This window comes from Oryza brachyantha, chromosome 5 (assembly GCF_000231095.2).
Source record: "Oryza brachyantha chromosome 5, ObraRS2, whole genome shotgun sequence".
Classification (NCBI taxonomy): Eukaryota; Viridiplantae; Streptophyta; class Magnoliopsida; order Poales; family Poaceae; genus Oryza; species Oryza brachyantha.
This window is the reverse complement of record NC_023167.2, coordinates 14517498-14529532: the sequence shown is the minus strand read 5'-3', so window position 1 is coordinate 14529532 and position 12035 is coordinate 14517498. Positions and strand designations below refer to the sequence as shown.

The 12035-nt window shown below is 42.2% G+C and overlaps 2 protein-coding genes across 2 annotated transcripts; one reads left to right on the top strand and one right to left on the bottom strand.

The window, feature by feature from the left end:
- The first annotated feature begins 1693 nt into the window (after positions 1 to 1693).
- Positions 1694 to 3628, top strand: LOC102707588. The gene is made up of 4 exons (XM_006654429.3): positions 1694 to 2016; positions 2109 to 2204; positions 3061 to 3198; positions 3288 to 3628. Exons 1-4 carry the CDS (start codon positions 1789 to 1791, stop codon positions 3327 to 3329), a joined length of 504 nt encoding a protein of 167 aa, XP_006654492.1. The 5' UTR covers positions 1694 to 1788; the 3' UTR covers positions 3330 to 3628.
- A 1830-nt stretch (positions 3629 to 5458) lies between these two features.
- On the bottom strand, positions 5459 to 9237 carry LOC102707312 (probable anion transporter 2, chloroplastic). Its single transcript, XM_006654428.3, has 8 exons — positions 8434 to 9237; positions 7102 to 7328; positions 6630 to 6978; positions 6501 to 6545; positions 6272 to 6418; positions 6019 to 6156; positions 5848 to 5881; positions 5459 to 5744 (listed from the first exon to the last, which is right to left on the bottom strand). Exons 1-8 carry the CDS (start codon positions 8920 to 8922, stop codon positions 5572 to 5574), a joined length of 1602 nt encoding a protein of 533 aa, XP_006654491.2. The 5' UTR covers positions 8923 to 9237; the 3' UTR covers positions 5459 to 5571.
- Between the last annotated feature and the right edge of the window lie 2798 nt (positions 9238 to 12035).

Sequence of the window (12035 nt, the reverse complement as noted above, 5' to 3'; positions counted from 1 at the left end):
ACACAATCTATAATCATTGGGTTTGGGAATACCCTTACTGTTCTCGGTGGCTTGGACGTCTCGCGAAATCCAGAGCTATCATCAAAATTCATCGTCCACCACGCCGCGTCGCGGGGCACACAGCACGGATCAGTGGGCCCCACCTCGCCCACCCCAAGCAAGGCCCATCTAATCGCGATCAAACGTCCCCATCTCTCCCGTCTCATGACTAGAGATAGTAATGGATAAATATCCATCGGATATTGGTACCCCATATCCATATCCACCAGTAAAATTTTATACCATTAAAATACCTATACCCATCATGGGTAGAAAAATTTCCCTATACCCATACCCGCTTGGGTAAACCTTGCCCGTCGGGTCACTCATATACATGCAACAGTTTAAACCAATCTAAATTACATATTTTTCATATAGTATATTACACTAGACACCAGATACTTAAGACATCACACATTTATATAGTGTGGTGAAAAATGTATGGATGGTTTAAATATCTAGGGTTTTGGTTAATGGTCTAGGCTAATTTGATGTTGAGTTATGACATGCATTTAAACTTGCGGGTATTTATTACCCATGGGTAAACGGGTATGAGGATCATAAGAACGTTTCCATACCCGCGTACCCATTGGGTGAAGGAATTTGCCCGATTACGTACTCACGGGTGATATATTTAGTTCATACTCGTACTCTAATGGAGTAAATACACATCGGGTCTCGGGTCGCCGGTCCCCGTTGCCATCTCTACTCATGATCTCATCTCTCCCGTGAACACGACATCGCCACATTGCCAACCCAAGGACTTTGGATTATTTGCCATCCTCTCGGGAGGCGTATTTCTAAATGTCATTTTCTTCGTGAATTTTAACTATTTATCATCGGTCTCATAGGTTTTATTGATTTAATGTCACTTTTGCCTAGTTTTGTAGAATTATAGCTATACAAAATCGTTTATCTTGATAATAATAATTTTTTAATTGTTAATTTGAATTTTAAATTTTCTAAATTATGTTTTTACATGGAACTCATTTATTTATATTCTAAATTATACTTGTTCATAAAGTCTTTGTACATAATATTTAATTTATAATTTAAAAATTCTAGATGCTTCTAAATTGTATTTATATATTGACCTTTTATCTTAATTTACACATGGACCTTTTTTATTTTTAAATCTTAAATTGTATTTCTAATTTGATTCACTGAAATTTTAGTTGTTTACAAATTGTATTTATAGATGGAATATTTCTTCAATATCAATTTTAATATCAATTGTTTTATTTGTAATAATTTTCAATATATAAATACAATTTAGAAGTATTTGGGATTTGAATTATAAATTAAATATTACGTAGAAAAGAGTTTATGAACAAGTACAATTTAGAATATAGGTAAATAGTTTCCATGTAAAAATATAATTATAAAATTTTAAATTCAAATTAATAATTAGAAAATAATTATTATCAAGATAAGAGATCCTATATAGCTATAATCCTACAAAAATAGATAAAGATGACACTGAATCAACAAAACCTATAAGACGAGTGGCAAATAGTTAAAAGTTAACGAAGAAGAAAGTAGCATTTGGGAATGCGCCATGCCGGAGGATGGCAAATCATCCGAAACCCGCCAACCCACCGGGACCCCGCGGTCAGCCGGACAGCTCCCCGCCCGCAAAACCGGGTAGCCTCCCCTGCCCCCGGAAACCGGCGGCCGACTCCACCGCCCGCCAACCCCCGAGGCAGACTTGGACCGAGCGGCGCGAGGGAGAGGGAGGAAGAGGCCGCCATGGCGACGACGCGGCCGGCGCGCAGCGACCCGCACCTGCCGCCCGAGGAGGCGGCGCGGGTGGAGGCCGAGGTGCGGGGCTACTTCGACAGCGTGGCCCCCAGGCGCCCGGCCAAGCCGCCGCGGAGCGACCCGTCGGACGCTGGCGAGGCCGGGTCGGAGGTCGGCGCCGATGGGGGAGACCTGCCGGAGCTTCGCCGGCTCCGCGACCTCGAGGCCAGACCCCAGGTGTACGCTCCCGTTCATCGCTGTGGAATTCTGGGTTTGTTTGGTTGCTGAATCGATCGATGTAAGCGTGGTGCTTGATTTACTGTGTGTAGAAGTTGGTTTTGGACGGCGGGGATGTCAACGGGGAGGAGTATGTGGAGACGCAATACTACGACGGGCTCAATTGCATCGACAAGCAGCATCACACGGTAAGCTTTGTATCATTGTGCCTATCGAGCTTAAGAAGCATAAAATTTATAGCCTGTATATGTGAGTGTGTGGCATATACTAATGTTTTCAGAGAACTTTGATATTCCAGAGCTATTGTGTGTATCAGTAAGGAAATCGTCGATGTAGAATTTGTGGTTTTGTGCAATGTACTTTTTGGGGTCTCTGGACCTTTCTTTTTTTGGAGATCAAATATCAATCGATCAATAAAATGTTTATTTGACGTCTTGAATTGAATGACTTGCATTTTCTAGGGGAAAAATGCATTTAGTCATAAATTTATCAGAGAAGAAAGTTAGTTTGCTCGGGAACCTTTAAAGCTTGAGTGCCATAACATTTTCTTTGAAATATTTCCAAATTATATTATACTACCTCTGTTCCATCTTGTAAGACTTTCTAACCCTACCTAGATTTATCCATTGATCCATATGAATCTAAACAATACTAGAATATTTTGCATTGTGGAATGGGGGGAGTAATTGGATACTAGCCTGCAAAAAACCATTACAGCAACCAAGTGCTTACATAAGCTGTATATCTATCAATTCCAGTCCCCATTGCAATTCCAACACACAGGCCATCTTCCATGAAAGAATTTATAATCGTGCACTCCTATCTAGCAGTTCGTTGTGCAAAGAGAACTAGTGGTTGATGCTTGTTTGGAAATTCCAATGTTCTGAATGTGGATTATTTGGTCTTATGTGATGGTTGTTTTCATTCAGCTCAGGGTTACTAACATGTGTATCTTTTCTAGATTGCAACCAATTCTAATTTCACCACTATCTGCATTCTATAACATTACTCTATAAATGGCCGCGTTAATCATTTGCTTTACAGACTGGTACAGGCTTTATCAAAGTGGAAAGACCCAATGGTAACTCATTCAACGTCACAAGTGTTGCCTACTCATCTGACAGTCTTGTTCGCTGCACAAGCAACCCTGCAACAAATGATTGGATACCATCATCAGAGACGGTATGGTGGTAAAAAATTACGTGGATTAGCCAAGATCTAGTTGCATATGGTCATTTTGCGACTTACTACTCTACCATGTCCTTTCCCAGGTTGTTCCAGTTTCAAACAAGCCTAGCAGGAGTGACTCCTGAGACCTGACAACCGGGTTCTCTTCTATCGTGTGGGGTAAATTATCTGAAGAGAATAAAGAGCACATAATGCAGCCACTTCTTTATACCAGATGAAGGCAGACAAAGGTAGATAAATGAGAGCGCTGCAAGGTTTATAAGGCATGAATCTGTACTGCTCACAGCTGTATGTGAACTTGTTGTATGCAACTTCACTGTTTCTCATACTCAAAACTCAGTATCACCGGAGTGGATTGAGCACCAGCCACCAGGTCTGTCAGTTTTTGTCTTTGCTGTAAGGCTATTTTCTCCGTGCATCCATAGAAAGTGGGCCGTTGCCAAATTATTTCTGTCAGGTTTAGTGATTCCTGAGATAGGAAATTGGACCGGGTTCAGATGCTCACTGTTTGTTAGGAAAAATAGACATAACTAGAGATTCAGATTTTTTTAGGTGGAAACTATTGTGGAAAAATCATGGATAACGACCGATAATAACCCGGGAGGAGCATAATTGCTAGCTTATATGAGATATATAGGGAAATCTAAGAGTTATAATGAGAAAAAAAAGAAGTCATATTAGAGCAAGTTCAATAGTATAGCCAACTATTTAGCTCCAATTTAAATTTATCTATAGTCAATCTAATAGCCAATTTATACAATAGTTAGCTATAAAACATGGTCCTACATGTCATACATATATTTTGTTTTGGAGTCCGTGTATAGCTGGCTACAGATTAGTAGCACACCTCTTTTCTCTCTTCCCTCTTATCTCTTTAAAATATGTTTATAACTGGTTTATAGTCTACTACTGAACCTGCTCTTAGGAAACCCATGAATCATAATAGTAAAATACTATAGATTATGATAATATGAATATATTGCATATTAAATTTCGGATGAGATATCTAACAATTTTTATCTTAAAGACAAATTCCCTTGTAAGATAAAAATCATCAATCGTCAAGAAAACCTCGTGTAAATAAATTCACTATGCGGTAAATAGTCATCTGGACTATTCTGAACACTAATTTAAACTCAAGAACAACGAGAATATAAACATGAGCAAAATACCATATTTCAAACATTTTATAGAAATTAGTTCCTCTAAGTTAGTAGTCACTGATATATAAATCCAATCCAGTAAGACGTATGGCTCTCATCGTTTCGTTTCGTACCATCTATTCATAGATGTAATTGCCTGTAAGTCAAAATTTAAATTTATAACTTAATTTTGTAGTTTTTCATTATGGTTTGTTTTATATATTTTCCTTTTGAGTCGCTATGACACGTATATAAAAGTTTTACTTGTAAATTATTTTTCGTTTGTAAAAACGTGTTTTCGTTTTTTCCTCTAAAATATATAAGTGAACAGTACTACCTAGGAAGGATCACATTCTAATCGGGCGATAAATGATGGAATCACGGAATCCACTATCCGCAGCGGTGATCCGGTGGATTCACGAATGGTTCACGCCATTTTTACCGTGATGTGGATCTAGGCAAAATTTTCGCTGGGCCGGCCGAAAAATTGGCAAAGTCTCCAAGGCGCCCTCCCTCAGTCGTGTCTCATCCAACCGGCCCACGTCGTTGCCTGCCGAGAGCAACAGACTCAACAGGCACGCAAGTGCATTACGGCCCCACGCCCCCGCCGTCCACCACACCAGCGGACACGCCACATCCACACCATCCCATTCAGAGCCATATGGTCTGTTTGAAAAGCTTTAGATTCTAATAAAAAGCTGTGAGAATCTGTAACTATAGATTTTCAAAAGCTATAAACTGTTTAGGACAGCTCTGGCAAAAACAGCTTTTGATAGAAGCTGAAGCTAGGAGAATCGCCCCACACATGCCGATAGACGATAGCTTGCGGGAGGGCGAGGCGGAGGCCGGGCGCCGGTCAGTTTGGCTGATCCCCTCTTCGCGTTCTCCATCCTCCTCACAGCACCGGCGTCAAGCCATCCGCGCGCGCTCCGTGGGCACCGCCGCGACACGCTCCCGGCGCCTCCTTCCGCGCGCGTGGGCGGCGGCTCGTCTGCACCCGTCACGGTAATTTCGTCGAACACCTAGAAAACCGCATTACGAGTGTCTCCCTGTATTAGCGATTCACTTCCTCGAAAGAAACCGCTGTTGCGACCCAATTTTACACCAAAAACTGGCAGTCAATCAATCAATCGATATCTGTTCATTCGTTTCCTGGCTCAGCCATAGGAGAGAAGCAACGGTAGTACGCTACTTGGAGATTTTACACGAGAGTACTCTTTCCATCTCAGTCAAAAATTTGGTCGCCTGTCGCGTAGGTGTTGTAGAACACGGTGGCGCTGAAGTAGAGCACCGCCGTGAGGGTGAGGAAGGCCTGGAAGGATCCTAGCCACTGCACGAAGTAGCCCGTTCCTATGGTGCTAACTATGGCGGCCACTGTCCCGATGCCGTTCGTCAGTCCTGTTCAAGCAGAAGAAGAGATGTCAGATTCAAGAGATCCAAGATCCATGGAGTTCTTTGCTGTGGTGTGGGTCTTGTGTAATGATCGAGTTTGTGGACTCACCGTGCAGAGATCCGGCGTATTTGGGAGCAATGTCCTGCTCGAACAATAAAAGGAAAAACACATTTTGGTCAGATAGGAATACAGTTGTAGTTGTGGTGATACAAAAGAAAACGAAGGTTGTTCGAGTTGAGCTGGTATTTGCTACTAGCAGGATAATGTAGAAAACACTACCTGTACATTACAGAAGTACCCAGCTTGACTGCACGAACTCAAGCTCAGGGCAATGGTCATGAAGACTGCAGCAACCGAGGGCGTTTGGGCAAATCTTAAGCAAAGCAGTGACACACCTGGCCCGATGAAACCAATGGACTGTCCCAAGCATAAATACGGAACAAAAATGTGGTAAGTTTTATGTTTCTGGCTGTGCTAAGTTATTGGTAACTTCCAAGTAATGTACAAGTCTAATTTCAGGTGCTGCTGTTACCTGCATGATCTTCCGAACAAGTGCAATAGAGAAACCAGATTTGATCAGGAAATCTGCAGAAGCTCCTGCGACGTAACCAGACAGAGCCATGACTGCCCAAGGTATGGCGCTGAACCATGCAGCTTGTTTCAAGTTGACATTATAAACCTGTTGTCGGATAGCAGCCAGGAATAATAGCTTAATAGCAGCGTTGTCACAGTTACCAATTTGAACATCTTAGGCAACATACCGTTTTAAAGTAGACGGGCATCCATGATAGTAGTACAAAATAGCCCTGCATGGTATTTTGAACTTGCAGAAGTTAACATTTAGACGAGGCAGCACCAAATTGTTGTGAACTGATTCATTAAAATCTTACCCAGTTGTTGACCACATTAGCTACAATGATGGCCCACATTTCAATCTTCGACAGCAGATCTCGTAAGGATGGGAATTTGCTACCCTGAACTTTTGATGTACTTCGGCCCACTAGGATTAGTTGCAGCTCAGATTTGCTTATTGTACGACTGTCAAGAGGGTCACTTTCGACATTGAACAGCCATACAGAGAGCCACAAGTAGCCAAGTGATGCGAAGAAGGCAAATGTCCCGGCAAGACCTATATGCGACATGATAATCGGTGTTGCCAAGAAGCTTATGACATTTCCAAGATGGAAACCTCCCATGGAAATACCAACAGCAGTAGCACGTTCATGTGTTGGGAACCACCTGTTTTGTGTTCAAAATGAGATTGAAAACCCAAATTGAGATTGTGTTTATTGCATCAATACATTCTTCCCAGAATTTCTAACAAGAGTTGGCATCAATAGAAAATGATTCAGAGCTACTTACTTCGGCAAGAAAGTGCTCATTGTTGGAAACGCAACACCTTCCGCAAGGCCAAAGAGGGCACGTACGGCAAGCAACATAATGGTGGATTGAGAAGCAGCCCATGGAGTGAGGAAAGTGGCCAAGGACCAGAGAGCAGCAGCACCTGCCATCACCTTCTTCCCTCCATATCGGTCTGCCAAAGCTCCCCCAACCATGGATGAGAAGACATATCCCCAAAGAAACGATGACTGTACAAGTGATAAGATTTAACCTCAAGTCAATCCATTTAGATATCATTAACCACACATGACATTATAATAAGAGAACAAGTTGTACTTGTACATTCTCTTTCGATCTTAATGAAATTAAGTTGGCCTTCTTTCGGCCAACCCGGCAAAAAAAAATAAGAGAACAAGTTGTGTTTGTCCTGACCTAGCTGGTCATGCACATCGACAATTTCATAGAGAAACTGTAGAGTATTATGGCATATTGGTTGTTTTGATGACTTTATCTGAACCTTCATTTAGTCAAGACATATTGTTCCCCAAGTGAGATAACCGTACACATATTCTTTTGTTGTTCTTTATTCAAGGAAAAATTCTTTGTTGTTGAATGATATCAAATGTTGCAATAGAATTCAAGCATTAGCTGATAATTTGTTATTAAACATTCCAGTTCCCTATCACCAGGTGAAGCTGAACTCTATCACAAAAAGGGGCAAGGGTGAACCACACTGTTTCAGTATTCCAATTATCAAATTTTAACACTCCACTAAGGAGGAGATATCGGTGCTTGATTCCATCTCAAGTTGCTTCCTGACCTTTCTTCCCGACGAGATTGATTTATTCCAAAGTGAACCCGACACTATCTATCTGGAGGCCACTAAAAACTAAGCATATGTTACACATAGAAAACGGCATCACGATTCATGTGTGAAGCCCATAGCAAATGGCATTTTCGCTCTTAATTCTCAAAAGAATGCTACGAAGATAGCATGTTCGTAAGGGATGAGATCCCTCTAATTTACTGTTCTCTGACATGAGGTCAATGCACGGATGCACTGTACCTGCACACAGAAAAGGCAGGTACACTCTACTCCTAAAGTAGTACTACATAGTACTGAATTTGTAATGTTTCAGTCATTCTCCTATGGCAATTGTGATGTTGATGCTTCTTTGACTTTGTTTTTATGATGAACTAATGATGGTTTGGTCCCTTTGGGACATTTTGTTGGCAGTGACAGAGCAGCAATTCATACCCTGAGGTCGGAAGAATTGGACCTATGCGATGTGCCAATGGTGAGGTGAAGAGCTGGAACGAATTGGCAAGGTAAATAAGAGCCCGAACAAGTACCTGAACGATGCCCAAGAAGGAGCTGGACCAGCCGTACTGCGCGGCGAACGGCACGACGGCGACGGACATGACGACCCGGTCGGCGTTGCAGAGCAGCATCACGGCCGCCACCAGCGCCACCACCTTGGCCCGCTCCGGCAACGCCGACGCCGCCGGCACGCTCGCCACGGCGGGGGCGTGCCGGACTCCCTCCATGCCGGCGCTGCACATGGCGACGACCCGCTGCCCGCCCCTCCTCCCCCACCAACCATCGCCAACCAGACCAACAACGGCACCATTCCCCCTGCCGCTGCTGCTGGCGCAGCCTGCGCCAACATCTCCGCAACCATCAGCACCTGAGGCCAACGAGGACGACGACGACGAAGAAGAAGAGGAGCAAGATATCCGCAGGCCTCTCGGCTCCAAGCCGGCCGCGCCGACCCTCGCGGATCTGTACTTGACCGGGCTCGCCGCCGGCTTCACCGACACGCACGATCTGATCGACGCCATGCCCGGCGAACACAACCACCCCGCCCTGATCCAGCCAACGTCCCCCCGCGCGTCCGAGGCGGCAAACGACGGCTCGCTAGCGTGAGGCGCGGGGCGTCATCAGAGGCCCATGGCAAATGGGGAGAGAGCTAATCAATCGACCACGCGCGTGTGATCGGCGGATCGATGGTTGGTAGCACAATATAAATTAGGACTCGGCGAGGACTCAGCGATGGCGCGCGGTAGGTGGCGGATCGGAGAGCGAGAGCGAGAGCAGCTAGCCAGCCAGCTACGCGGGTGTAAGCGTTAGCACGGTCGTGGTGGACGACTTGGAAACGAGGGCTCGCCTCGTGTTGGTGGCGGAATTTGGAAAGGAAGGGTCAAGAATTGCGGGGACGTCATCGGTAATTCGGTACCCTTGCCGCGCCGAGTCGCCACCTACCTCACTACCCGGCCCGGGGCCGAAGTGCGAGCGAGCGAGACCGGCGCAGCGCGGAGACGAGCAAACGAAACTGCCGGGGGAGAGAGGGAGATGGCGTCGTGGCGAGGTCGTCACGTACGGTGGACGGACTGGTCGCACACGACAATGTTGCGCTTGCACCAGCAGCACCAGGCCACCTCCGCGCTCGGAACCGTCAAGAAAGACGGGACGCGCTTCTGCTTTCGTGGTTTGGACTCGGGAGACTTGGGGAGTGGCGACGGGTAGACTTTGATTTGTTTGGCGGGGGGCGTCACTGCGTCAGTGGTAGTTTGCCCTGTGATATAATCGCTGTGGTAGGAACCGGGTATGATCTTTTTTCGGTTATGTTTATATTTATAAGTCTAAATTTATTTTTTATTTTACTTTTCTATTATAGTTTATTGTTTAATATTTGCTTTTAATCACCAAGAACACATAAAGTTTTATTTAAAAATTATTTTTTTCTCAACATATTGTTTCATTCTTTACGAGATACTTTTTTCATCCCGAAATAAGTTGTTTTCTAGTTTTTGATATAATCTTTGATTATTCATCTTATTTGAAACTTTTTTGTGATTAATATTTTTAAGAGATGATAAAATATGAATAATACTTTGCACGTGACTAATGTTTTTAAAAAAAATATAAAATTTTTAAATAAGATGGATAGTCAAAAGGTTAGACACGGAAATCGAAAAAATGAAGTTTTTCTAGGACGAAGTTAGTAGCAAAATGATAACCCTAAGAGCGGGTACAATAGCATACTATAAGCTAGCTATAAGCATATTTTAAAGAGACAAGAGGAGAGAGAAGAGAGGTAGACTACTAATTTGTAGCCAGCTGCACACGGGCTTCAAGACAAAATGTGTGTATGATATGTGGGACCATGTTTTATAGGTAACTATTATATAAATTGGTTATTAGATTAACTATAGATAAATTGGAGCTAGTAGTTGCTATACTATTGAACTATGAACTGGCTCTGATACGAACCATTCTAAAAGCCTTTGTTCTTTTGGTATTTTCTGTTTCATGCATATGCTGCTTCTGTAGAGTCTGGACACGTCTGACATGATGTTACTTCCTCGGTCTCAAAGCAAGGTAATCTTTCTAAAATTAGGTTAGAAAGATTTTTTGTACGGATGAGATATTTTTGCAACGATGTTGGGATTAATTGACAAATTGCATGTTAAAGGAATATCACGTTTTCTGTTATAGTGCAAAATCGCGGGGGCTTGGTTTTAGGGTCCCCTAAAACGCATGATTATAAACATACGGGAATAGAAAACTTATAAATGAAATGACATGTGCAGTAGACTCTTATATAAATTGAAAATACATAAAAGTTTCAACACTATCGCATGATTGATACATAGGAGAAACATAATTTGAAGTCCTGACAAAAAGAAAACATAAGGTAGGACCTCATATTTATTTTTATCTGAAATCTTTATAATTCATTGAAGTTTCAAAGAAAATGGTAATATTTACTCCTTTTTTCAAAAGCTTCTAAAGGAACTTTTCTTGTAGGATTGAAATCCTCCAAAGTTAATACTCCTCCCATCTTTTTTATAAGACGTTGGCTAGTTTATTTTTGAACTAGCCAACGTCTTATATTTACACGTGGAGGGAGTATGTTTTTTCCTTCTGTAAATCAAAGGAGGCCTGCTCTGTTCTCTTGAAGAGGTTAGGAACCCTTCCCTTAGCACATAAAATAGAGCATCAGATTAATACATTATTAATTAAGTACAGGCTAAAACTTGAAATTACCAACATAATTTTTTAACGCAACTTTTCTATAGATTTTTTTTACCAAAAAATTAACAGCTTAGGAAGCATGTTTATAATAACGAGTGAGTGGAAATTGGGGAAAAAAGTCGCTGAACAAACCCTTGTAGTTGTAACCTTGGGTTTTATCAGATACTTCCTCGTTTCCAAATAACTTTATTTTTTTAATTCCTCATGCACATATACCCCCAAGTTTTCGCTTTCTCCTATGTTTGCTAAAAATTTAAATTTTTAATCTTAAATTTAAAGTTGATATTAAGTTTTTTCACCAAAGTTTATTTATCAGCATTGGCTTTAGATCGTTCAAAATGCGTATATAAAAGTTTTATTTTCTTGCAAATATACCATTTGGCTTTTGCCATGAAAAACATAAACAATCACCCCATAACAATACAAAATCATAAGGACTAAAATATTCTTCATTTTATCAAACGTCAATGCAATTGCAAGTATATTATTTCTCTGACTGTCAATTTCTGTTGGTTCCCGTGGAGCGACTTGGCACCCTAATATCCAAGAGCACGTACAGGATCATGGATAATTTTGGGCTTGCATGATTAAAGCACATCACCAGCAGACGCAGATGTGATGGCATCTAAAACTACCTCCAGATAACGACGCAATAAAAGCTGCCGTAACCCACAGCCACACATCACTGGAACTAGGCGATTGCGAAAAAAATTCAAGTGCATTCATAACGGGTTTCTGAAAAAATGAGTTTTTTTACCAAAAATTTGAAACGTACTTTTTAAAGATGATAAAAGAACCCTGAAAAAATACATGATAAAATCATAGTCATAGTCATGGTTCACGCAATCGCCGTTAGCCCATTAGGCCATTACCGACTTCTGGCCGTAGCGCAGTAACCATGGTAACAGCAAAAACC